The sequence below is a fragment of the Anser brachyrhynchus genome (genome assembly GCF_964034855.1).
Source record: "Anser brachyrhynchus genome assembly, chromosome: 7".
NCBI lineage: Eukaryota > Metazoa > Chordata > Aves > Anseriformes > Anatidae > Anser > Anser brachyrhynchus.
Window position 1 is genome coordinate 5,061,560 of NC_137701.1, and position 25,010 is coordinate 5,086,569.

The 25,010-nt window shown below is 39.3% G+C and overlaps 1 protein-coding gene across 5 annotated transcripts in view; it reads right to left on the reverse strand.

Moving 5' to 3' along the window:
• MYO1B (myosin IB) overlaps nucleotides 1-25,010 on the reverse strand; it is a 178,879-nt gene that overhangs the window by 13,346 nt on the left and 140,523 nt on the right. For 3 of the 5 annotated variants that reach the window (XM_080598784.1, XM_080598785.1, XM_080598788.1), the window contains 11 exons: nucleotides 14,855-14,959; nucleotides 13,341-13,403; nucleotides 12,381-12,581; nucleotides 10,049-10,275; nucleotides 9,694-9,894; nucleotides 8,328-8,421; nucleotides 7,693-7,842; nucleotides 5,770-5,838; nucleotides 4,632-4,718; nucleotides 4,260-4,346; nucleotides 1,757-1,843 (listed from right to left, as the gene is read on the reverse strand). In XM_080598784.1, coding sequence (XP_080454910.1) covers nucleotides 1,757-1,843; nucleotides 4,260-4,346; nucleotides 4,632-4,718; nucleotides 5,770-5,838; nucleotides 7,693-7,842; nucleotides 8,328-8,421; nucleotides 9,694-9,894; nucleotides 10,049-10,275; nucleotides 12,381-12,581; nucleotides 13,341-13,403; nucleotides 14,855-14,959 — 1,371 coding nt within the window. The remainder of the gene's footprint in view (nucleotides 1-1,756; nucleotides 1,844-4,259; nucleotides 4,347-4,631; nucleotides 4,719-5,769; nucleotides 5,839-7,692; nucleotides 7,843-8,327; nucleotides 8,422-9,693; nucleotides 9,895-10,048; nucleotides 10,276-12,380; nucleotides 12,582-13,340; nucleotides 13,404-14,854; nucleotides 14,960-25,010) is intronic. The other 2 variants (XM_080598786.1, XM_080598787.1) reach the window with 2 other exon arrangements.

Consider the following 25,010-nt stretch of genomic DNA (forward strand, 5'->3'; position numbering starts at 1 on the left):
TATACCCCATATTTATTATCCAGTGACAGAAATTAGCACACCCAAAGCTACTCGAGCTGCAACGATCCCAAATCTCAACATGTTCTCACAGTCTTTCCTTAATGACCGCGCTTTACATTCTCCTTCCTGAGCTGCAAGGTGTGCAAATTAATTTGGAGCAAGGGGGTTAAAGCGCACCTACAGAGTCCATTTGTGCTGCAGGGAGGCTGTGGAGAAAGCACTGAGAAATGCAAGCACTTCCAGCAAAGCCTACCTCTGGACAGCACCATGAATGCTATTAAAATCTACTTATCATATAACCCAAAAAAGGGACAAGAATTACTGGCTTAATCTCAACCACTTGTACTGACTTTAAATCTTCACCTCCATATGTTTTGGGTGAAAATTCTTTGCCATCAGACAGATGAGAATTGCCTGTGGTAACAGTGGTGAACTGGAACTGCAGACTGGGATCCTGATCAGAAAAATCTGCATGTTTCAGGTGAGGCAGAAGTGCCACTTACACTACTTTGAAAATACTTTAGAAAACCACACCACAGACGGGCAGAAACATGTTCCAGCTGTAATGTGCCTTAAAGGTTTTGGATTCATCAGTTTTCATTTAAATGCTGCTGTTTGATATACAACAGCCTCTGAGTTCTCAGGAGGGACATATTCTTGTTTTAAAATCATAAAAACAGACCCACGTTGGCAGTAGTACCTAAAGCATGATTCTGATCTGCAGAATGACTTCTTAAAATGGCTCCTTTGTATTTCCAGCTCTGCTTTCCATGTATATATTGTAATGTAATTTTTATATGTATAGCATGCCTATGTTATATATGATCATATACATTTCGTAAGTATTTACCCCCTTTCATCCTTGTGAGAGTAAGTATCAGAATATGGGAGCTGGACTTTTTATTATCAAGTTGTTCCCTTTCATCCTTTTGTAGTCTCCAGCATCCCTGTCAGCCAAAGTGGCACCCAAGCCAGACAAAACTGATTTGGATTTCTGCAGTTCTTCTGGACTGTATCCATAAAACCACATTTGAAGAACTATGAGCACAACTGTATCACTTAAATCACATGGGTACAGACCTAAAAACATCCCAAGTTGCCATTTTCATAGTCTATTCACAGAGCAGAACTACATTTTTCCAGATTACAAATGTGTTTTCTTTTGCCAACCAGTCCCTGAAAGCAAGGGACAGAAAACCAGAGCCCATTGAGTATCGTAGCTTTTCTGGGAACTGGCAGCTGCCACCAGCCATGGTTATCTGCATGCAGTGCCATGCCCTCCGAAGGCTCGATGGAAGCGCCAGCACGTTGCCATCAGCTGGGCACTGTGCCCTGATGCTGGGCACTGGGCTCTAACACGAGTCAGGCAGCTCCGCCCTGCCTCCCATTCAAACAAGCAGAGGTCATAATAAGAAAATACATACTTGTAATCTTTCCAGATAGGACCTTTGCCAACATAGGTCAGGTTTTTAAGTCAGCAGCCATGATAGAGTCCCTTTAATCTGACATTTGCCTTGCACATGAAAACTGAAATTCCTGATATGACAAAAAAACCCTAGCACCTAAATATTGCATTAAACGAGGCACATTCAGCTTTCATATTCTGCTCTAAAGTCCGTGACAAAAGCAAGCAACAGAATTTTGTGTAAAATCATCCTTACTAGAGATTCCCCACTCCTGCTCATTTATTAAGTGTTAGTAAGGTGCCACGCTGTATTGAGTTCATGTAGACAGAAGGGAGTGTTTAAGAAAGTACCTTCAGTCCAAGCCAGTAAGCCCAAATGACTGCAACAGCATGCTTACGCCTAGCCTCTTCCTTCAAGCGTTTCAATTCCCTTCGAGCCTAAAAGGTTTAGATAGTGAACAAAAGAGACAGCCCGATGCAGACAGCACAATGACCAGGAAAAGGCTTCTCCCATACAGAACAGCCAACTTAAAATCAAGGTACAGAGAGACAGAAGAACAGTGTTTAACCTTCAAAACCCGACGTGTCAGTGTGAATTGGTGTTAAGCCGCATATGAGGTCAAAAAAGCCTCAGTTTGCAATTTTTATTTATTTATTTAACATATGAGAATTTTGTCTACCTTCTTATTTGCTGCTAGTGTTTCCATCTCATCAGGTGTGCACACCTTGCCATCAACAGTAAGTACCACATGATCCAAATGATGTGCATGAAAATCAAGACTCACTAAAATCTCACTGTCTTGTCAATCTTTCCACTGGCAAGCGCTGGTGCATAATTGAATCAACTTTAAAACTGTGTGCGAGGATAATTGCTGGCCCTGCACTGAGGGCTTTTATGCTCGAGGTGTTTTTGATTTTTATGTACTTTAAAAAAAAAACAATCTCCGGCCTGGTAAATTATCTCTTTCTCTATGGAATGAAGAGGTAAGCCCCCCCAGACATAGTGCCTTCCGTGGCTGCACCAACTTCCATTTCATCAATAATTCCCATTTTAGGAAAGCAATTTGCAAAGCAAATTCTAAATATAAAGGCACATATGGGCATCTGAACAGAATCTCACAATTTAGAAGATACCTGTACAGTTGTTACTCTGTTATTTGATTATAAAAATCAAGTGGAATGAAGAGCATGTTTTTTGCTCATTTGAATGGAACTAAAGCTCCTCCCATACTGCACTGGAAAAACAAACATTCTGCAAAGTTAAGTATTTGTCTGCCTTGTGAAAAGGAAGGGAAACGAATACTTGAGGTCTCTGGCTTTTCTTTAAAAGCAAGTGATCTCTAAGGTAACTTAGAGAAACTTTTGTTTTAAATATTCCCTTGGGAAAATATAAAATATCAAACCGATAGCAGGTTTATCTTTTATTAGATACTGTATGTCTTCTAATCTTAATTCAATTTAGATTATTACAATTGTGTTTACATTTAAGGAGTAAGGAGTCTATTTTTCATGAAATTCCAGTGAGCCGATAGATAAAACTAACTACGAAAACCTGTTAAAAGTTATCCAAATCTTCTAAATATTTAAATTATGAGCTCTAACGCAATTAACACTATTGCATTAATTTCTGGTCTTGTCCTTTTTAATTCTAAAGAACATCTTAAACTCAGCAAAGTAAATATCTGTTCTGCAGCACTGGCCAATTTCATTGGTGAAAAGTGTCAAATCGATGTGTTGCATTTAAACAAACGTAGAGGAAACAGTGTCTCTGTCAACTTTCACAGCTACCTAAATAATCAAGCTAAATGAACAGGCCCTCTAGAGTGAGGGAAATTCTGTACGTTTGTTTGATTCCCAGGGCTGCCACTTCATTACATATCTAATAGCTTTATATAAAAATAGCAAAGTTCAAACTCAGCATTATACTTCAGATGTGATCTAAGCACATTTCTTCATGTTTGCAAGGTGTTCGGACAAGACTCCCCGACCTAAATAATAACTGGAAGATGGTTTAAACTTAATGAAGTTACAGAATATTATTTTCAACTAAGGTAAGAATTTATTAATTGAAACCAATAAAATTTTGACCTCCAGGGAACAGCATTTCAAATGTTCACAAAACCCACAAATGCAGGCCGGGGATTAGCAAGAATCTTTCAGTGGGACTTTGCTTCTGAAAACAAACAGCTGATGCTGAAATTCCTGGGATTTTTCTAGGGCTGTGAGTTTAGAACTGCAAACTAACATTATTTTCTCCTCAAGTCATAAAGCCACGCTTTCATTGTAGTTACTAAAATTTTCTTACTGGTTTAAATCGCAACCAGAGAATCAATTAAACCAATTAAAACTACAATGTAGTAAAATGAATAGCTTTGGTTTGAGCTTGTAAATGAAGACTGCTCAGGGTACAGAATATACAGCCTGATGAAAATCTCAATTAGATCTCTAGGACAGTGTCACTGAAAGCACTTGGGGGGAGGGGGAGGGAAGCACCAACAAACCACAACCTTCTCTCCCCACCACAAACCATGCTTTGCATATTTACATGTAGTTAAATGCATTTCCTCATTTGAGAATACTGGAGTCTAGTAATTTTTAATCTAGTCTAATGGCTTGTTAGTGCAAACCACTACTTGGCTGCCATGCAAGGGATTTCCTACTCTACGGAAAACTGACATAAAGAATGCTGGCAGATTTATTAAGTGTGGCATGAATGGAGATGGAGGCAATCAATGATCATGCTCTATTATTTTTAAGTCAATTGTATTAGTCATTAATTCTCGCTATTTACTACTGATTAATTGTTGATATTGTTGGGTAATGAAGGGAGGCATGTGACATGTGCATGAAGTACCTTATATCCAAGCCAGTAAGCCCAAATAACAGCAATAGAATGTTTATTTCTAGCCTCCTCCTTCAGTCGTCTCAGTTCCCTTCGTGCCTGTGATGTGTTTGAAAATGGGATATAGAAAAGCTTAGGGAAGAAAAGGTTACTGCAAGTTCCCAACAGTGGAAGAAAGAAAAAGAAACCAGTCACTACAAACAGCAAATATTAAAGCGTGTCCCAGCTTCCCAGATTGCACCAGCTAAACATGTTAGCAGCAAAGAGAAACAAAAAATCAGCGGTTTAAGCCATTGAAGATATTCCCAGCTAGCTTTACGCTCAAGGGCCTTCTTCATTCTATGCAGAGACAATCAAGTGCAGGATTTGTTACCGCTTTCTTACCTGGGTACCATGCCAGTAAGCAGCAATTATTGTGGCAGCCTCATTACAACGCTTCTGATGCTTAAGCTCCCGAAGAAGTTTCCGAGCCTATAAACAATTGAAAATAACGTATTTGACATAACCCAAGATCTCTAACTATCTATATAATGGCAATGAGACTTTTCTTCTGCACAGTGTATGCCTTATCCCTTTAGTCTGCAATAAGCAATAAAACACAGGTAAATTGCAAGGTTTTAGGTCACGCTTAAGGCTGCTGTCAGACCAGGCTTTTATCCACAGCACTGGTACCACAAAAAATATGTTCTCCCTTGAGAGAACATAAAAAAATATAATAACTTGAGATGATGCTTTTACCCAGTTTTCTTTGAATAACACCCACGGGAAAAGACAGAACATCAACAGTTAGACTGCCAGAATATTTTTAATTCATTAAAAAAAAAGACAACAAATTTAAAACTCAAAACAAATAATAAAACCAAATTATGCTAGTTTATTGCTGACAGTTTAAAGTCTGCTGGGCAGAAGAGGGCTGTTGACACCCAGGTAGTAACTGCAGTCCTTTCCCTGACCGATAGGAAGGGAACTGACTCCAGAGTTAAACACAGTTCTCTCTTCCCTAAATAGAGGAGAAAGTCACAGCTAGTGGGGTAGAGAAAGGTTAACAAGAAAACAGAGGAGCCCAGGGGCATTTTTTTACTGAGGCTGCACAACAGTGCTTGCTTTAAGCACTGTGGCTGTTTCATGTGGCTCTTACCCTCGCTTTTACCTCTTATTACAGCATCACTCCTTAAGTCTCTACTATGGCCACAGGATTCTCCGTTCTCCGAACAAACCTCTCAGAGAAGAAGCAAAGTTGTTGCAAATTGAGGCAGAGGACAAGCAAGCAAAGTCAAGGCACTTGCTCACAGTGAGTATAGCACACTTTCGCCCCTCTACTTAGCACACAGAAGAGAACTAAAGACTTACCCCAAGTAACATACTGCCCAGGTGATCTAAACTGTTTATTTTAGGCCTGCTTTCACTGACCCAAACTCATGCCAGGAAGACATGAAAGACAGGAGGCTTGGTGCACTTGCAATATGTTTTCTTACCTACTCCTTAACTCACCATGGCAGAGCTGTAGCAAGAGGGAACTCACCTTCCACCCTCTGATGTAAGATTGTACTATAATAGCTGAACTCTTTATCTTCTGATACTTCTTTTGTTGCTGTATTGGAAATAAATATATGATGCTTACAATATTGCGACTGCAGAATATTGTATAACAAAACATTCTTTACTAACACATGAAAATAATTACAGGTAGAAACCATAAATGTAAAACACGAACAGTTTTTGAACAAGCAGATCAGAGCACAGATTGCACGTTCAACTAAAGAGGAAACAAAGCCCATCCAACAATGCTACAGGGACAATGCCGCTCGCTGTTTACAGAAACAGTTCATGGTCAGCAGCACAAGTGTTACACGGATTAAATGCTAACAGTAACAGCTTTATCTGTCTTTCCCACCAACAGGGTAGCATGCAAACTGTCACAAATGCTCAAGTTTGTTGGCTGTGCTTTTTCATCGCCTTTTCACGAGATTTGTGCTGGTCCTATCGCCTGCAGTCATTTTATAACACCAAATACTGATGATAACTTAGGAATAGAAAAAACAAAAACAAATACACCATGAATTTCTGAATAACATGTTGGAATATTATCCCAGTACACCGGTTTGAAAAATAAGTTTTCAGCACAGCCAAGCATTTTATATCTAAAAAGCTCAGTTCTCCGGTAGGCTAGTGGTTAGTATCATACTAAATGCATAACAGTTGGCAAACTTTGCAATAATGCTTCTGGGCTTCACACTCAGCCTGCTTAATTACAGTGAACATCTCTGTGAGTGAGCCAGAAGGACTCAAGACTCAGTAAGGGTCTACAGCTAAGAAATCAACAGTGATGTGAACTTGGTCATGTATTTGTTTTCATTTTGTTATATTAAAAGATGTGTCAACAGAGTTGTGGCAATGCCATTTTCAATTCATTACGATCATGAGATCATAAAGTAGACATAGAGGCACTATGCAATCCAGCTCTGATACTGCTGTGCATTCAATCACAGAAGTTCAGAGAGAGGAATTTTACAGTGTAAAAGCATTTCTTCTCAGATATAAATAACCATGCTTTATCCTAATCACCCATACTTTGCTCTCATTATCCAAGATAACTGAACCAAATGCTAAAGGCTTTCAAGATGATAAATGGAAGTGCTCATCAACTGAAAATGAGTGATTGTCAGCTCTGCAACTTCCAGTTTAAAAAGACGCTTTCTCTCCATTTCACACGATATTTTATCAGGCTTTCTAATATGTACACAAAGTTGTCTCAGGAAATGCACCTGAGACACTTGAGAATTTAAAACCTGAAAACAGTAAATCTTGTGTGTCATGTAAGCCCATGTTATTCAGTAACTGAAGACACGTAAGAGTCCTGTAACAATACTGCTCAGCTCATAATGGCACAGAAGACCCAACCTACAAAGAGGTCTGAAACTTTGAGAACTGCATCAATAAAAACTACTGAACTATGATTCTTAAGAGCTATAATTAAAATGAATCCTTGGGATCCTCCCAAGCAGCATTCTTGAGCCTCAAATGCAAAGGTTCCAAATAAGGCAAAAATACAAAAAGCTTTAGGAATGACTGAATTCCACAGAACTGCACACGTAATATTACCAAACATTTTTACACATTAACCATATGTTTTGAGAGCACTGTAAGTACACAGCATTTGGTTCAGCTTAATGGAAAAGGCTCTCCCCAGCTGGGCCACAAAATCCTGCTCTCCCAGAGCTAAAGGACTCTAGGGAGCTTTTTAATTATTTAAGCAACGGCACAAAGTAAACACTTAGCAATTTTCTTCTACGGACATTTTTTAGTATTTAAATACTAATATAAAATTGAATTCTTTCAACCCTTCTCCATATAAATTGAGGAAGAATGTGAAAACCCATATTAAGTAATTAAATGATATGCTCCTCTTCTCCCCACCACTGAGCTAGAAAGGACAATATCTTACTGCATATCTCCTGTACCAGGCAGCAATCACAATCTGGCTTTTTTTCATTAACAAGAAGCGTGTGCGACACTTCCAACCTCTGTAAATTTTCTCGATGAGAGTAGCCAGGTCCTCCAATCGCTGCTTTCTCAAATCTTCTAGTTTGAAGAGCTGTGTGTATTTTTTATTTTAAGGTTTTTGTTTGATGTTGGAAGAAAAACAGCAGGGGAGAAAACACAAAAAAAACCTAAGTACAGTTATTATAAGAGAAATCTCTCCTCCATTCAAGTCCCCCCCGCTTCAGACACCTTTTGGTTTATTTACCTTGAGGGCAAGGGTCACATACATCAACAAGGTTTATGGAAGATATACTGCCACAAGTCAGTGCATGAAAGTTACATTAAACTCAGGCTCACAGTTATTGTAGCATTGTATTGATTCTTCCTCAGTCTTCATCAATGTTCAATGTTCATTCATACCAATTTTAATGGGTCTAACATTAAACAGCATTCTTTAATGCTATATTCCCCACCAATATCTCAAAGCCCGGTATCTAGAATAAGCTGTAATAATAAGCTAGCAAATTATGCAGTTCATAGCAGGCTATCCTCATGAAAGATGGCTTGATTTTGCACGGAAAGACATTTTTCACTTACCGTTCTTGGGTTGCGGATGAATATCTTTGATCTACCAAATGAAAATTCTTCTTCAGGGATTTCCAATTCGTTAAACAACACCTCTACACCAGCCCTAATAACAAGTAAATGAGCTTAGCAAACATGACCTCCAGCTCTAAAACTTCTTGGTTTACATATTCACGGATTAATTTATGGAAAGTATATGAAAGCGCATTTTCAATTCTTAAATAGTGCTTGTCATAAGCAGATTGAAAACCTAACTCATTTACTCACTGTTTGTTTAGCTGAAGGCAAGAATAATCACTGTAAAGATTCGGAATAATTTGATGAAAAAGGAGCAATTTTCATTTAACAGCATCAGCAATGGCCTATTTTTTCCTCTTACTTCTATGATTTTACTTGGGGAAAAAAAGAAAAAGAAAAAAGAAAGGGCTCTCACGCTATCATAAAAATGTAAAACAAACACTGACAAGCTAATGTTTCACACTACCAACAGCTCTTTATAAATGCCAACAAAAAGAAGGGACAAATCTTTGTAAGAACTTTAGCACAGTATAATACTGTAATTAAAACTGTATTATTATCAATACTGTGCTCCTAGCACTATCCTGATAACTTAAAAATTTGAATTGTAGCTAAAGATAGTCATCTGCTATGAAAGAAATCATAAATCTAATTTAAATCATGTTATTGATGGCCATATGCAAAAAGAACTAAGAGAAGTACATTTGCCTACCCAGGAAGTTATCTGTAAAGGCATATGTGAACATTATGCAATTTAAAATTATATAGTCTGTCCAATTGATTTGCAAGAAGTATTATCTCATTGTTTAGCAATCATTATGTAAAATTATTCTTGAAAGGACAGGGGAAAATTGCATGACTGTCTTCATAGAAATGGGTGTTCCAATACTTTGAAAGTTGCTTATTAAAGATAAGTGTCCTTCTGATCATTCCAGTCATTTTCATTCCACTCCCATCTCTCTCTGAGACCCGAATCAGTAAAAGCTGTCATACACTTAAAAACAAGGTGATGTCCTTGCTCACATGCAAAAATCTTTTCCATTATTAGATTAGTTCATCACTAAAACCATCTCCTTTGCCAAGGAAGTGTAATTTTTAGACCAGTGAAAAGAGTAGGTTTTGTAGAACCAACCCTTTTCCCAATGAAAAAACTCATCCGAAGTCCAGAACAATGGCAAGAGAATGAAATGCGAGTAAAACACTTGAACTACATTGGCCTACTTGTCAAATTATCTTTAAATTACCTTATTTAAATTTTCATTAAATAAGGAAAAAAAAAAGGAAAAAAAAATCAGAATGTATGGAAGATAATCATGTTATTCATTGAAATGGGAGAGATGAGAATAAGAGGATTTCCTACCTGGCTGGCCCTCTCCAGTGGGGCCAAGTCTGCTTACAGAGCATTTTGTACCTTTCCAGGCATGGCTCATACGCCTGCCTGAATGCATAACCTGCCCTCCTGACCCGGACATTCTCCAGAAGACCGAGGTAGCGGATCTGGTGGCACACCAGGGCATCATTGAAAATGTGGGCAGCCTTCTTGTCATTGGGTTTGATGCACCTGCAAAGGGAAATGAACAAGGACGCTTGGTTGCAGCACTGCAAGTCAACAGCTATTATTGTAAATTTAAACCTTAGATTTCAATTGACTTATCCTCAGATATCAAGATATTATTTAACTTAGCCTAATATAAATTCACCATGGAGCAATTTACCTAATGTAGTTTGGATTTTTTGTCTGAAGATTCTTCATCAAGGTAGCTACCGACGCCTTGAACTGTGACCCTGCCGTCGGTGGTCTCTTTAGATTGATCTTGGCGGGGTTACCTTCGGGGAACAACGCTTTGATAAGAGAGTGACTGGCCTTCCACATGGCCTGGGAGAGGTCACGGTACAGAAGATCGTTATTTTTGTCAACAAATCCTTCCACCTGGTACATAACCTGAACAATATGGAAAAGTCTCATCAGAGCATGTTTTGGACTACATAACATAGGTTAGTTCTAAGTTGCGCCAAGACATTGATTTCCTCTTCTTTCTCAGCATTCAAAATAAATGAAAGATGGTTTGGCTTTCATTACAAATTTGACATCTGGAAAGGTTTTTTTTTTTTTTTTAAACATAAAATTCTGATATTTTTCTGTGAACACCCTTCCTGAGAAAGATGTGTTTTCTCACATTACTAAAAATTCCTTGTGCTGATCAATTCTAGTAACTAAAATAGAAAAAAAAAAAAAAAAAAAGGTCTTCCATAATAACTGATACACCACTGCTTGCAAATACCCCCAAAATATCTTTTTTTGGTTGATAAAACATTTTCTCCCTCTGTTTTAAATCACGACAGTAAAAATGTCCTTCTTCAAAGTGCTAAGGTTTACTTTACTTGCCTAACTAAACAAGATATGAAACATCACCTGTGAAACTGTTGAGAGCTCAGTATCAAGTAGTTATCCATGCGGTCCTTAGGGGACTGTTACTTAAAAGGAATCTTACCAGGAAAACAGTCCAATGACAACAACCATAAACGCAGCTGGAGACCCAGAAGGCATCCAGAGGAACGTCATGTAGATCTCAGAGCACTACTGGCTTTTTAAATTCAGTTTGATTAATTATGACAAGTTACCTGGCTGATAATACAAATTCTTCAGTTTCATGATTTCACAGCTAGTTCTGCGCAGATGCGTACTATGTATGCAGAATATCAAACTAATACTGACGTGGCTACATTTTACACAGCAGTAAGTGACTATGAACTTTGGTGACATTTTTCTTTAGCGTACACCTTTCTAGTTTCTGACAGGTATGACAAATGCCACTAGTGACAATACTGTTGATATTAACTTGCTTAGATTTCACAACAGAAGAGTCAAACTTTTGTTGTCCAGTGACCAGATCAAAATGTTCTCAGCTGAGGATGGAAAAACAATCCTGAAATAGTTGGAATTTACTGGCTGCTTTGTTGTGCAAGTCAATGTCAGTAACAACTGAAGACCCTCACTGGCTGCAAAGCCACAGTCCGTTTGCATTTTTTTGCAAAGCATGAGGGTATTTAAAATTTACCTTGAATTATGACAACCAAAAAATATCTAAGCGTTAATCCTTGACAGGCAATTACAAAATCTCCTTAGCAAATACATAATGTAAAGTTACTGAACAGCCACCTCAGAGGCTGAAAGTATTGTGTTTCCAGCACTACTTTGAAAGGACAGGTTATCAAGCTACACAAAAATTTAAGATTGAGAAAACATTAAAATCTAGTAAAGAATTAAACAGAACTAGGCAAATTAAACGCTTTCCAAATACTCTTTACTCTGTGAAATTAATAGTTCAGCAGACTGAAACAAGTGGTGTAGTTTCAACCCCAACTTGGCTTCAAAAACATAAATAATCTGTCTCCATTTTTACAATGGTTTTGCTTTTCATTAAGTTATGCTGAACTATACATCAAAACCTATCAGTCTTGTATTTATTCATACTGCTTATGTTGTAAAAAGCAAAATACATTCGCAAGCCCTCTGTGTAATTTTCTCTTCCATGTTTCAAGGCACAGACTTTCAAAACAAGCTCAGTTCAAACATACAAAAATTCCACTTTCTTATCACCCTAACTATTTCTCATCACCATAATCAAGGACTTCACCTAGTTCAATGACAAAGAACATGCTTCCCAAAATATCTTGCCTTCAGATGTGTGTGAGTTTTTGTCTTTCTAAACAATATTTTTGTTTTTAGAGACCTAGCAGCACAAACTTTCTACTACTGAAGCACCTGGGACACCAAGCCCCCGTGCTGAAGGGAGCCCTGCCTTTGGTTTTGGCTACAGCAGCATGATCTCTGAAAATCTTCCAGCCAAAAATCAGTATCTTAGGTTCAAAAGTGAAAAGATTAAGGCAGGTTTGGATTTTCACATCGACTACTTATTCAGGCAGTTCTCCACCATTACTGTAACATCATTTGACGGATGAAGAGGCTCCTCGTTGTCCCAAACCCACACTACACACAGGACCACCACTCTCCAAACACCACATACTCCCAGCATCAGTAGGTACCTTGCCAGCGTAATGCTGAATCCTGAAGCAGCTGTGAGGCAAGGAGGTGTCATTGAGGAACCGGGAGCACTTGCTCATCCTGCTCTCAAAATGCTGGTGAGTGGCACAGACTTGGTTCAGCTTTTCTAAAAAGGTGTCATCAGTAACAGTTCCTGGTCTCAGGCACTCCTCGTCTAGCATGGCCAGGATTCCAGTTTGGTTCTGCAGTTTCAAGACAGGAGTTTTAGTGTCTGCTTTCGTCATGTGTACATAAACATAAAAGTGAGATTGCTCTTTTCTGTGGGACTTCCGCAACCCAAAAAAATGTCCCCCAAACCATCTCAAGGTATGGCCAGTTCTCTTTTCCTCAGCCCCAATCCCAACAGATTTTTATATCTCCATTTTTAAAAGACTGCTTCAGAGACTGGAATCTCCTGACTTCCTTTTACTTGGGAATTTCATGTCATTTACTCAGACCATAGAAACGCCAACTTAAATGAAAGTAGCCAGTTTATGAGTAAAACCAGCATACATTTTATATTAATAGTTAAAAACTTTTATTTTCTGATTGTTAAGGAATTTGCCTTGCTAAGTCCATAGGAACTGCTCCTATTAGATACAAATATTTGTTGTAGTTAAAGCACTCAGTAACGAATCACTGAATTTTCTGGTTTCCATAGGGAAAGAAAACATTATTTATAATATTACATGTCATATCTTTTAATGAAAACACCACTAAATATAAACATTTCAGTTTTCTTTTTTCTTGCGTAGGCGCTGCTTACCATTTCTAATGCAGAAAAACATAATATTATGAAAAAACTGTTAATAAAACAAATGTTCACCATTCAAAAATAGATGACTAATACAAACGGGGTTGTTTTTAAAAAAGCAAAATATACTGAGGATGTGTACAGATTTTATAGTTAAATTCAATACATGCATTATAAATTATTCATGGAGATTGTTAATATAACTTACATTTTCTATTAGGTCACAAATTATAGCGTTGTTGAAATACTCAATATGAGTCCACTCAATTCCCTACAGGAAAAAAAAAAGTTTGAACAGGAAAACAACTGATGGAGCTTTTCCCCCCAAGGCAATTTAAATTATATTCCGGTTAACTATTTTTGCATTTAGTTCTATATCCTTACCAACATCTTATTTATTAAGAAAAAAAAAAATGCAATCATCTCCTGCTAACATTATCTGCGCAGAACGACTGCCCTTGAGCGGCTGCCAAACCCACTCTCCATTCCTTTCCCCCATCAGTGTCAGCTTCCCATGCACTCCTCTGGAGCAGGGCCAGCCACCTCCTGCCCAGCCCGGGTCAGCGCAGCTCTCTGCACGCTCACACTGATTAGAAGGGAAGAAGCCCATTTCAGTGCAAGCATCTGAGATCAAAATTTCTAAGCTCTAAGGGTCCTTTTTTTTGTTTTGTTTTGTTTGGGTTTGTTTCCTTTTTTTAATGGGTGGAAGAAAAAAAGGCTAAATTTAGATGACATCTGAAAAATCCAGTCTGTCGTTCAGATATTCTGATTTTTTCAAATATCAGCAATAACGTTTCCAGGATGAGATGCTAATGCATATGGAGGTAGTATAAGTAGGGTAAAGGATTGGAAAAGAAAAAAAAATCATTCTGAATTTGCATTCTGTGGTGACATCATACAGTTTATTTTTTTCAGAGTGTTCAAAATATCACTCAAGAAGCAAACTGCAGTAATTTCGTTTCATGAGTTTCCCCATTATACACAAAAAATAAAAAAAAAAGGCACGTCAAAGCTTCATATTATATCCTTGGGATTATACGGCAGGAACTTGACTCAACTTTCAAAAATGTTTGCACAGCAGAATGGTTTCATCCAATTTGAGCATGGACAGTGCATGCCAGTTTCTACATCTGTGAAGTGGCATTCGTCTGAGATGTGTGTATCCCAGGGAATGCTGCTAAAATGTATTAAACCTTCGGCTTGATGTTCACTCACACAACAACGTCACACACCGGAGTTTGGGCTCCACAGTGCAGTTTATAACTTACCCTTAAAGCTCTCACAGCTCAATTCAATAGTTAATCAAAAGAAAACAAGAACCAAAGTCTACTTGTAGCTCCTTTGATCTCACACGGTGTTGTTTCACCCAGCCAAGTTTTTGAAATAGACTTAGCTGCGGGTTTATCCCAGATGTTACTGTGCCACCCCAAACGCATGCTGCAGGGTAGTGGCACTAACACCAGCAAGCAATATTGGTAACCTACTAAATTAATTAGCCCTTGGCTCAGAACTGTCAGTCACTGATGCTAATGTACGTAAGTTGGGTCTGTTGTACTTGGAGAACTCATCGAATGAAACAAAACCCAAGCTAACATTTTTGCTTAATGTGAACAGTCCTGCAGTCCCACACGGACGTGTGAAGAGGTTCAAGCACACATGCTGATGCAGCTGTACAGGGATGATGGGAAGAGGAGAGGATAAAGAGAGAGATTTAAGCATTACCTCTCGGATGTACTCCTCCTGCTCTTCTTTGAGGGTAAGTTCAATGAAGATCTGCTGCAGCTTCTCATTACAGTAGTTGATAATGAATTGCTCAAAGCTGTTGTCCTGTCAGATAAAACATTTGCATTTGGCTGTTGTGGAACACACTGGAATTGAGCTGGAGTAGGTTACTGCAGCAGTTGCAAGCCAGCGAGCTGCTTTATTAACTACTCCTCCTAGTTTTGTGATGTGATGGTTTGGGTAATATTTTATTCAGAGTGAGGTTAGTTTGGAAAATTTAGACCTAATCCTTCCCTGAGGCTTTCTCCACTGAAGAGACCAGAAACTGTTGGTTTATATTCGTGATGCCTCTGTACCAATTCCTTGGGACAAGTCATATGGACACCTGTGGTGTCAGGGAATGTACAGTTTTCCCTGCGCTAATCTGTTTCCATACATAACATGTGGTCCTACAGGTTCTGGTAAACAGAATTAGGAGAGGAGCACGAGCTCTTTTCCAGCCAGGATCGGTCAGCAGCAAATAAGGCACCCCGTCTCACTGCAGACCGGGGCCCACGCCGCTGTTCTGGATGCGGCTGGCGCTGGGTTAAGAGATGATTGCCTCCAGAGGTCAACCCACCTCCTCCCTGCTTGTGCCACTGCCCCCTAAAAGGATGGGAATCAGAACTTGGTCAGCCAAAAACCCTTTGGAAAGGCTAATTCACACAAAACTGGCTTGGAGAGACATCACCATGGATGCGCTCCCAGAGGGACTCATAGGGACTGGAAACGATGACCACAGCAAGCCCCAAAGTACCCCAGGTAAGGCCCTCACGCACACAGGTGCAACTGAAGCTTTACTCCTAACACCACCAGGGCCGGGATAAAAGCTGTGGTTCGCCACTTCATCTCATCATAATGATGTTAAATTAGTGCAGTTTGGAGGCCAGACACCCATTCTGAGGGCCACTCCCAAAGAAAAAGGGAACATCAGCAGCTTTTTTTTTTTTTTCCTAACCAGTGCTTTTAACAGCCATTAATACTGTAAGAATTGTATACATACGTCTGCAGAAATAACCGCAATCAGGAGTAATTTGGGATATCTACTGTTGGTCTTCTCTTCTGGGTTTTGTGGTTCCTCTACCCACCCCAACTTTCTTTTTTTTTTTTTTTTCTATTCCTCAAGAGCACATTGCTTATTTAGGAAGGCATAATAAACCACTGTACCTTCTTCCACTAAGAAGTAAATGTGCTCTACAATACCTGTGAATCTCAAGTTACGATAATAGATTTTTAATTATTTTTTTTATTACTATAGGCAACTGCAATCATTTAAGTGCTTAAATTAAGGATCTGGTCACTATGATTAAGAACACACAAGCAGATTAGAAAATATTGAGGCAGCACAGATTACTTTGATCAATTTAGTTTTAGGGAGAGCAAAATCATAGCTGATCACCAAACTTTCTCAGCCGCATCAAATTCTGCCCCTCACACCAATTGCAATTATCAATCAGAGACTGCAAAACTCGCACAGCTCTAGATGAGAAAGTTAAAATTTGGCATGCATCAAAACCGGCACTGCAAACAAGTCATACTTACTGCATTCTGTTGCAAAAAGAAATTACATAAACTGCAGTCAGTACTTATACCACTTCCATAGAAACACAGAACAAAAATATCTATTAGCATTTATTTGGTGTACCAAGAAGAACAGTCTTTTTTATCACATTTATATTCCACTGAAAATGTCAACTAGTGCATAGGTGATATATATTATACATGTATAGATGAGTGTGTGTTTAGGTACGGTCTGAAGATTACTGAATAAGCTAAGGGATTGAATCACATCGCTGTGTAACACAGGACAGCACTCTTGCATAGTTGCACCTCTAAATCAGCACATATCTTTTGTCTCTAAAAGCCACATATATAACCTTTGGGAGATAAATCTCAGTAAAATGAAGGGTGGGGGAGGTAGGAGAGAGCACGTGGAGAATGAGTAAAAGCTTATTTGACACATGCAGATAAAGCCTTCACTTCAGATATACTTAGTGGGAAATGAAAGGATCCCAACTGACATCACCTTGGCAAGAGGAAGGGTCAAACACGCTTCCCATCCTCCTGCCAGGTACATGCCACCAGCGCAGCAAGATTGTTCCTCCAAAAGCCCATGTTATTCAGGCTGCAAGGACAGCAGGACTCATGTCTTACACATTACACACAGTCCTCAAAAGAGGATAGAAAACCGACTGCAAATCCAGATAAACCATCTAACTAAAAGGTCATTAACAGTACATTAAAGTAACTGCTAGATGCTTTCCTGATTTGCTACATACCTGTGATATTTATGTTTTGACAAAGAAAAGAAAACCAAAATCACAGCACTCTTTGGAAATCACTTATTTTAAGCTAGAAAATTGTACTTGACGTTGCCAAGCCACTGAAAATTGCCATTCCGGGAAAGAGGCATTGAAGTTCAGCAGTGATTTTGGCATTTATGTGCAATACAGAGCAAAAAGCTAGCAGTTGATTACAGCACAAAGTGAGGGAATATGTTTCGAATTAATGAAATTCTCTAAACACTTAACTCTGAACAAATCAGTAGACATTCAGTACGTCAAATGTTCTCTGGAAAGAGGCATTTCCTTTCACAGGTTTTAAGAAACACTGTGAAAAACTGATTGCAGTGCTTGTTTCTGGGTAAAACTGAATAAAGTAACAAAGATTCTGTGAATTTATTCACTCTTATTGGAAAGCTATAACTTTTAATTATGCCAGGGCTTCACAAACCAGAGACCCATGCACACAATATTTTAATGATGTCTCCTTGAAATTAATGTGACAGAGCTAGGATGGGATCTAACGGATGTCTGGCATTAGTTTTTTAGAAGACAATGGGGAGTGATTAATACCAAAGACAGTACACCACAAACCCATTAGGGAGAAATGGGCTGGGAGGACCCAGCAGCCGGAGACTGTATGTGCTCCTTGTGCTGAGCGTCCTCACTAAGTGACAGAAGGGGCTTTGCTAAGCACAGAAGCAGCACAGTCAGACACCATATTTGGAAGTATTAGTAAATTTAAATATTCTTAGAAAAATTTAGGAAAGAAAAAAAAAATTAGGCTAGCACTTCTCAAACACCAAAGAGTGCCCGTTTCTCTTCCAGGCCATAATTCTGCTACTTGAATGTTGTAAGCATCACTTCAATCACTGCATTTTTATAGCAGTGTTTCAACTATCCCTTTGAAGCCACTATGGAATACAAAATATAACCTTTGGGGAAGAAAAAAAAAAGCTCAGTCTCTCAAATTAAATTAAAGGTGCTGGGAAACAGAATGTCTCCTTAAGTAGGCTTGAAGTCACATTAAATTTATAGATACAGATCAAGCAACCACCCTTGGCTTATCCTATCCATCTTTTATTGGGTGCAACAATGAATTTAGACAACTAGAAAAATGCACTGACAAAAATCAAAGCCTGCTTCACCGTGCTTTTCACTTCACAAATAATGGTGTCTTGGACATACAGTTTTATTCTTTATCAGCCTTCAAACTACTGGGCAACAGGGTGACTGCTTGGGAAATAGCAAGTTTTTGATCTCCAAAAAAAATTCTGCTCCATGCAGAAATATAATGCTTATATAACCAAGCAGATCATAATGTTGTACTCACTGAGGTGTAAGAGTCACCCTTGGAAAGATAAAGTTCAAGTTTGGAACCGCTGGTATTACATGAATTACAGACAGGTGGCTTTAAAGCCTACAGAAAATATTTTTTTTCCTTAGTATTTTACCTAATTTCTTCTTTGGAAGATTCCAGTCATGCAAATCATGGAAGTATATGAAAAAACATGTATGGACATTCCTGACTTTATGCATTGTTGTACCAGTAAAACATCAATAACAAAGAAAAAATATATAACTATTTTTTGTCAATAATAATAGGGCTAAGCGCCTCTTACTAGCTTCAGGCATAAATGTCTCAATATGCTGATGCTAAGGGTCACCTCTTGCATTAGATTTACGTGTTCCATTTTCTTGTGTCCCTTCCACTTCAGCATTTTCCGCAAATGAAGCATATTTTAGTTCACCCAACCTCAGCTACGTCATCAGTATCACACATACTCACTATGTTTCTCAGTATTTCCTCTTCCTTCTTAATCCTTCACCCTACCAATTCTTGTTGAGAGCCAATTCAAAAATCTACACACTGCTCAGTCTATGTCCACACTGACAAAAAGGTGTCCAGAACGCACCTCTTCAAATATCTTATCTGAACACATACAACAAAAAAATACATGAGAAGTATTTAAATGAAAAGCACCATTTAAAACAAAACTCAAATATCTCAAGTTATGAGATGGAATCAACAGAACCAATGCCATTACAAAGAACTTTTTGATCAATACTGGGGAGAAAAACACATACAGAGACTGAAATTTCTGGTCTAACATGTGAAGCCGCAGAAACTAACTTTCAGCCAATGTAGCCACTGGCATCAAAGTCCCTGACCTCCTTCTACCATGGGCAGGTGAGCCCAAGTGGTTCCATCCAGTCTCTACACTACTACTGAGGCTCCCTATAAAAAAGCCAGATGGCAAAGGTAATGATGAAAATAGACCAACAAGTTCACTTCGCTGAGATGAGTGGTGAAATGAGCCAGCAAATTTCATTTACATCCTACTGTGATGTCTGGGGATAGAGATTTTTATGTATAACCACAAAAGGATGTACAACAGTACATATAAAGAAAATGAAAAAAAAAACACCACGCTTTTGTATCTTAGAAAGCAATGGGCTACATGGGACCCACTGGACTTTTTTTTTTTCCCCCTAAACTTTCACAAAGTTAATGAAGATCTGTTATGAATATTTGTCCCTTACTGAGGAGTTACTGTGACTGTCTGGGGACAAGTGCTTATGAACAACTCAGGCTCCCTTTCTAGGCTACTGTAGTGTTAACGGATACAAAAAAGACGTTTAAGATAAAATCCCTGCGTTTGTCACACGAAGAGGACATGAGATGTGACCTGTTGGGTTACTGTTGTCCACTCGCCTCTGTTCTGCCTCCAGCTGCAACAATAACAGGCCACATTGGGGGACCACATAATCCTGACCACTCTCTGTAGTCCAAAGCATTCACACATAGTTGCAAATGCATGTTTCTGAGCCTTAATATTGCCATTTCTTTCTTAGGCAACCAACAAATGAATGACAAGTCATCAAAAAAGTATGGAGCTTTCCTCTGCAGGGCAGAAGGATGCCATTGCTAATGGTATGGCAGAATGCTGCAGTGCCCATGACAGCAACAGCCACTGGGACAGCACTATTTCATCCCAGTCCTGTTTTTCTGCTTACATATATGAACAGCTGATTAATCAAACTTACTCAAAAAATACCTTATGTGAACCAGAATAAACTTTGTGCTTTTGTATAAATACCTCTGTAGCCAAAGAACTGGAGAAAGGTATCATTTAACTATAAAAACTCCATGTAAATGTCATCATACTGTTTCAAGGTACCTCATGGCAGCAAGTAACAAAGATGTCCAAACCTCAGGAACTATCTGGTTTCTGTATTTGCCTAGCACAGTCACCATCAGTCGGTCCTGATGCAATTGACACTGGTATACCTGCTCTCACCTGTGTCCTCTGGACATGGGGGTCTGAGCAAATTTGGAGTTAAAAGGGCAAGTGACCATGGTGAACCCAGTGCATACAATGCATGTGCGATCCGCAGGGACACCCAGACAAAATCACTTCAACAATCTCAACCTGATAAATGATAGTTCTGAAACAACAAGACTCACAAATCAGCAAGAACCTGCTACATCATCTTACCCATTCCTCTGCTAAGACAAGATAGCTGCTCTAGGACCAAGTGTTATTTCCACGGTCTCAAGGAGAGCATTTGTGTATATTTGTTCCAGCATTTCTACAATTTCCTCTGCTGAAAGCAGACTGCCAATGGGATTTACTTCATAAACTTGCCTTTTGCAAAATAAGCCTCTCTAAATACCTAAATTATAATGTGATTAATCAAATGGTGATTAACTTCCTGAGATGAACCTCTGCTTCTGAATAGTAGCACCTAAGGGGAAATGATTGCTGCAGATCCATTCGGAAGTCTCGCTAGCACCTAGGAATCCAACCAAGGGTCACTCCGCAGAGCTCCCCGCTCTCACAACACTTGCCACCAGCAGACGTAGTTGATCAATTCCAGATTAAAAACTCAGTTCTCCTCTTTCACACTAGCCTGGGCTTTGTCCTGTGCGATCAAATTGAGCAGAGGGCTGGGTACGTGCATTTTGGCACCACTGCTTGCCAGCATATGATGAGCTGCTAGGCATCTGAAGAGGGCTGAACAATTTCTGAAAGGAAATCTGCCGCAAGGTATAGTGACTAGAACAAATTAGGTTTTGGAGGTTAAGGCAGCTACCAGGACAACAGATAACCACGGCTGAGTTAGAGCTGAAGTCGAGACATGGAGAAAGGGGCCCCAGAGCCTAAAAAGTTGAAGATAACAGAAGATCCTGATAAGCCCATTTGCTCCATATGCTTTTTTCTCTATTAAGTCTTCTTTCTAGGTATTTGACGTTTCTCCAGTAAAATCATCCCTAGGGAAAAGAAGTCTGGGAGCCAGCAGCAATCTCTCAGAGCTCAGCATGGTCTGCGACTGCCATTTCCTTCATTTAATGAACAGGAGAGAAGCAGGCAAAGCGACTGGGCCAAGCTGTTATGCAGGTTTATGGTAAAAGTGGAAATACCTCCTCAGTTTTATCATGCCTCAAACATCTCAGAAATGTCTTTTCAGTGTTTACACTCTCCTTACTCGGTTGCCTTTCTCTAAACAAGAGATAATTATCAGAACTGTGAATATGTTAATATAATGAAATGGCATTCTTCGTATTTCTAATGGAATTTCCTCAATGAAGACATTGCACTTTATCAATGTCCAGATGACAGCTCAGATACAGCTGCACATGCAACATGACCAAGCTTCTTTCCATCACCACAAGGGGCTTCTGTACGCAAGCAAGAAGCTAACTGTGCCTGAAATAAACAGAAGTGCTATCATAGCGCATCACAGACTGAGAAAAGGACCTGGTTTTACCGCTGGGCAGCTTGTTTGGTTCTTTTTTGTTGGAGGCATTTTTATTTAGTGCTGACTTTTATGCATAATACGGTGGATGTTCTTGTGAGCTTGGATCAAAACGAGCTGAACAGATGCTGTCCCAGGAACTTCTCCTGAACTATCAATTCAGCCAGGGAATTTGTGGAGATGTTTAAAGCCCTTCCATGCAGCAGACGGCACTTCTCCCAGCCAGAGGCAGGCACATGTGGACAGTGACATGGGAGTGCTGGCAAAGACGAAGCAAGTGGGAACACCGAGAAACCTGGCTGGGGGCCCTGCTCACCTGAGTCCAGGGCTGCTGCCCACACCAGCCCTGACACTGCACAGGGGAGGCAGAGCCTGAGTATCTGACAGCCTGGAACACATCGCGTGGAAATCCACCAGTACCCCTCAACCATGTTATCCAAGAAGTTTACCACCCAAGAAGCGAGATGAGGCGCACCTAACACCTCAGAGCAACCCTCAGCACATCTCTGAGGGCTGGCAGAAGGCCTCAGGCCTTCTTTGGCCTCTACTTCGGCAGGTCCATCCCTGGCACGGCCCCACTTCTCGCCCAGCTAAAAACCAGGCACAAGGTGCTGTGCCAGGGGACCCAGCAGAGTTTTTGTGCTCTCAAGCTGTCTTCTCTGGCAAGTCTAAAGAACAGGCCTTGTTTGGCAGCCCCAGCTTTCAAAAGCTGTGCTCCAAATCATGAACTTCATCTCATGGACCTGCTACAAAGCGGCTCCTGAAAATTCAGAGTAAGGCCTTTAAGCCAAGTAGCACAGACGTTTTTATCTCTAAAAGCCAGGCAGGATGAAACATTCACACTTGCTCCATGACACTCTATTTTCCATACCCTCACCTTCATCTACGCAGGAAACGCACAGGTCGGTACCTAAGCTTAAAGTTAAAGATGGGAACCCAGCACGAGTCTCCTGCCTGCCTCTGCTGAGGGCTGCCGGGCCCCAGCCACCTGCAGCCCTCGCCCTGCACTTCCTTCTCACAACCCCACCATTTTGGAGAGATGTGGAAACCATGTCTGCCCCAAAACACCACACGGAGTATGGCGGCCAGCAGCCCAGCCGGCTCTGGATTTCCACTAACCGTAATCCCTGCCCCACCTCAAATTGCAGCCCAGACTGCAGCCCGGCAGCACGTTTGGCTGCTCCAACACTCAGATAAATTCAGATAGGGTCAGGCTTCAACCCACCGCCTGAGCTCCGGCAGCATTACACAACCGGCCTCGTTCTGCAGCCTGCCTTTTTGCATTTAATCCTAGTCCCTAATCCTTGCCCACAGACAATTTGCAGAGAGATGCCCAAAATTTCAGCATTCAGCTTGCAAAACTCTCGGTCCCAAAATACATCTTACCACAAAGAGCATGGCAGAAATCAAAACTAAACACAGCTTCACAGCACCTATTTTGTGGGCTGGTTAGCTCAGCTTTCTGTTGAGATCTGCCAAACCCACAGAGGCTGAGGATTATCAATAGATTTAAGTTGCCTAATCTGAATTTTTGGACAGCCCAGTCCTTAAATCTGTGCTCTTGGATAGCTTTGGGGTTTGTCTGAAAAATGCTTTTTGTGCTTGATAAAAACACCAATAGAAACCAAATACAAAGAGTATAAGGCAGTATTACCATCACACCATTCATTATCTTCCCTTTGCTAAGCTTCAAGAACTTTCCAGTTACTTTGTAAGTAAACTTCACCTTAAATTACAGAAAATCTCAGAAAAAAAACAGCAGCCGATAAGTAGAGTCATCTTTCAAAACCAGCTGAAAGAAATCTCATTTACATAAACTTTAATTTGTTTATAATAAATAATCATCAAAAGGTCAAGTGTAGGATTTTTCAGAATGGTAAATCCTGTGTTTTGTGGTTTTTTTTTTTTTTATATTCTTCTTACAGTAGGAATTGTAGGGTGATTTAAGGAATCATCCGCAACAGGAGTAAGGCCTGGCAGGGACTTATTAAAAAAATCCATTTTTTGCAGTGGAAGCAGATTACTCTTTAATGTATTCCAATAACTTTTAAGTGAGAACCTCAGAGCAAAACAGCTAGCTAGAATATCATTAGTTTACTCTTATAGTGAACCTGACGGGCAAGTGTAACATAAAAGACCAAAAAAAAAAATCAAAAAAATCAGTAAGCAGGTATCTTGCCACTTATTGCAATGGTGTTAATCTTCAGATGTAAATATTTAGCATATATATGAAAAACTCCTGCTACCCCTGCTTTGATTTTTTTTGTGTGTGAGTTCTGTCTCCATCCATGATCATAACTAGACAAAAACGGATTGGGAATTAGATGATCTTTAAGGTCATTTAATGATAGATCTAGCTGCTTCCTGAGTAGAAACATGTTTAAAGCAGGTCTTTTTATTTTCAGCATATCAAACAGTTTACAAACTTAAAACTTAGACTTTTAACAAGTTTACAGATGAAGTCTTTCAAATTTATTTTAGCAAAAAAAAAATTCTTTGTGATCATGTTAATTCTAACCTTTAAGAACAAACATAACAATGAAAATATGACTTAAGAATTAGGTTCAAAAGGGAACTGCACATTTTTAGTTAGTGGTTGTAAGTGATTTTTCATTAGATGGATAATAGTCACTGCCATCAGCTACACTTCAGCTAATATTTGAAGGTTTAGCAATCGTATTTACAAAGGCACTACACAGCATAACGCTCCAAATTTTACTATATTTTTAATGCTAAAAATCTTAAGACATTATTGACTTTTCCTCAAGTTTCCTTTATTGACCATCATTGAAATTTCATTCATTTATTGATTGGTTTAATATCATTAATTTTAACACTATATATTTTCTGTGAATCAGTTACTTGAGTTCTCAACAACAACTGTTGAGACACTTTGTTTTCTCAAAATCTTTAATAATTTTTGTGAGGCTTGATCATTTGTTTTAAGACTCAACATAAAAGTATTTGGCTGGCATCCTCTCAATTGATGTTACTATATATACATTCATTCAAATGACCACAAGAACAACCACGCTTTGTCTCTGTAGACTTATTTTACTCCATTTAAGGATTAT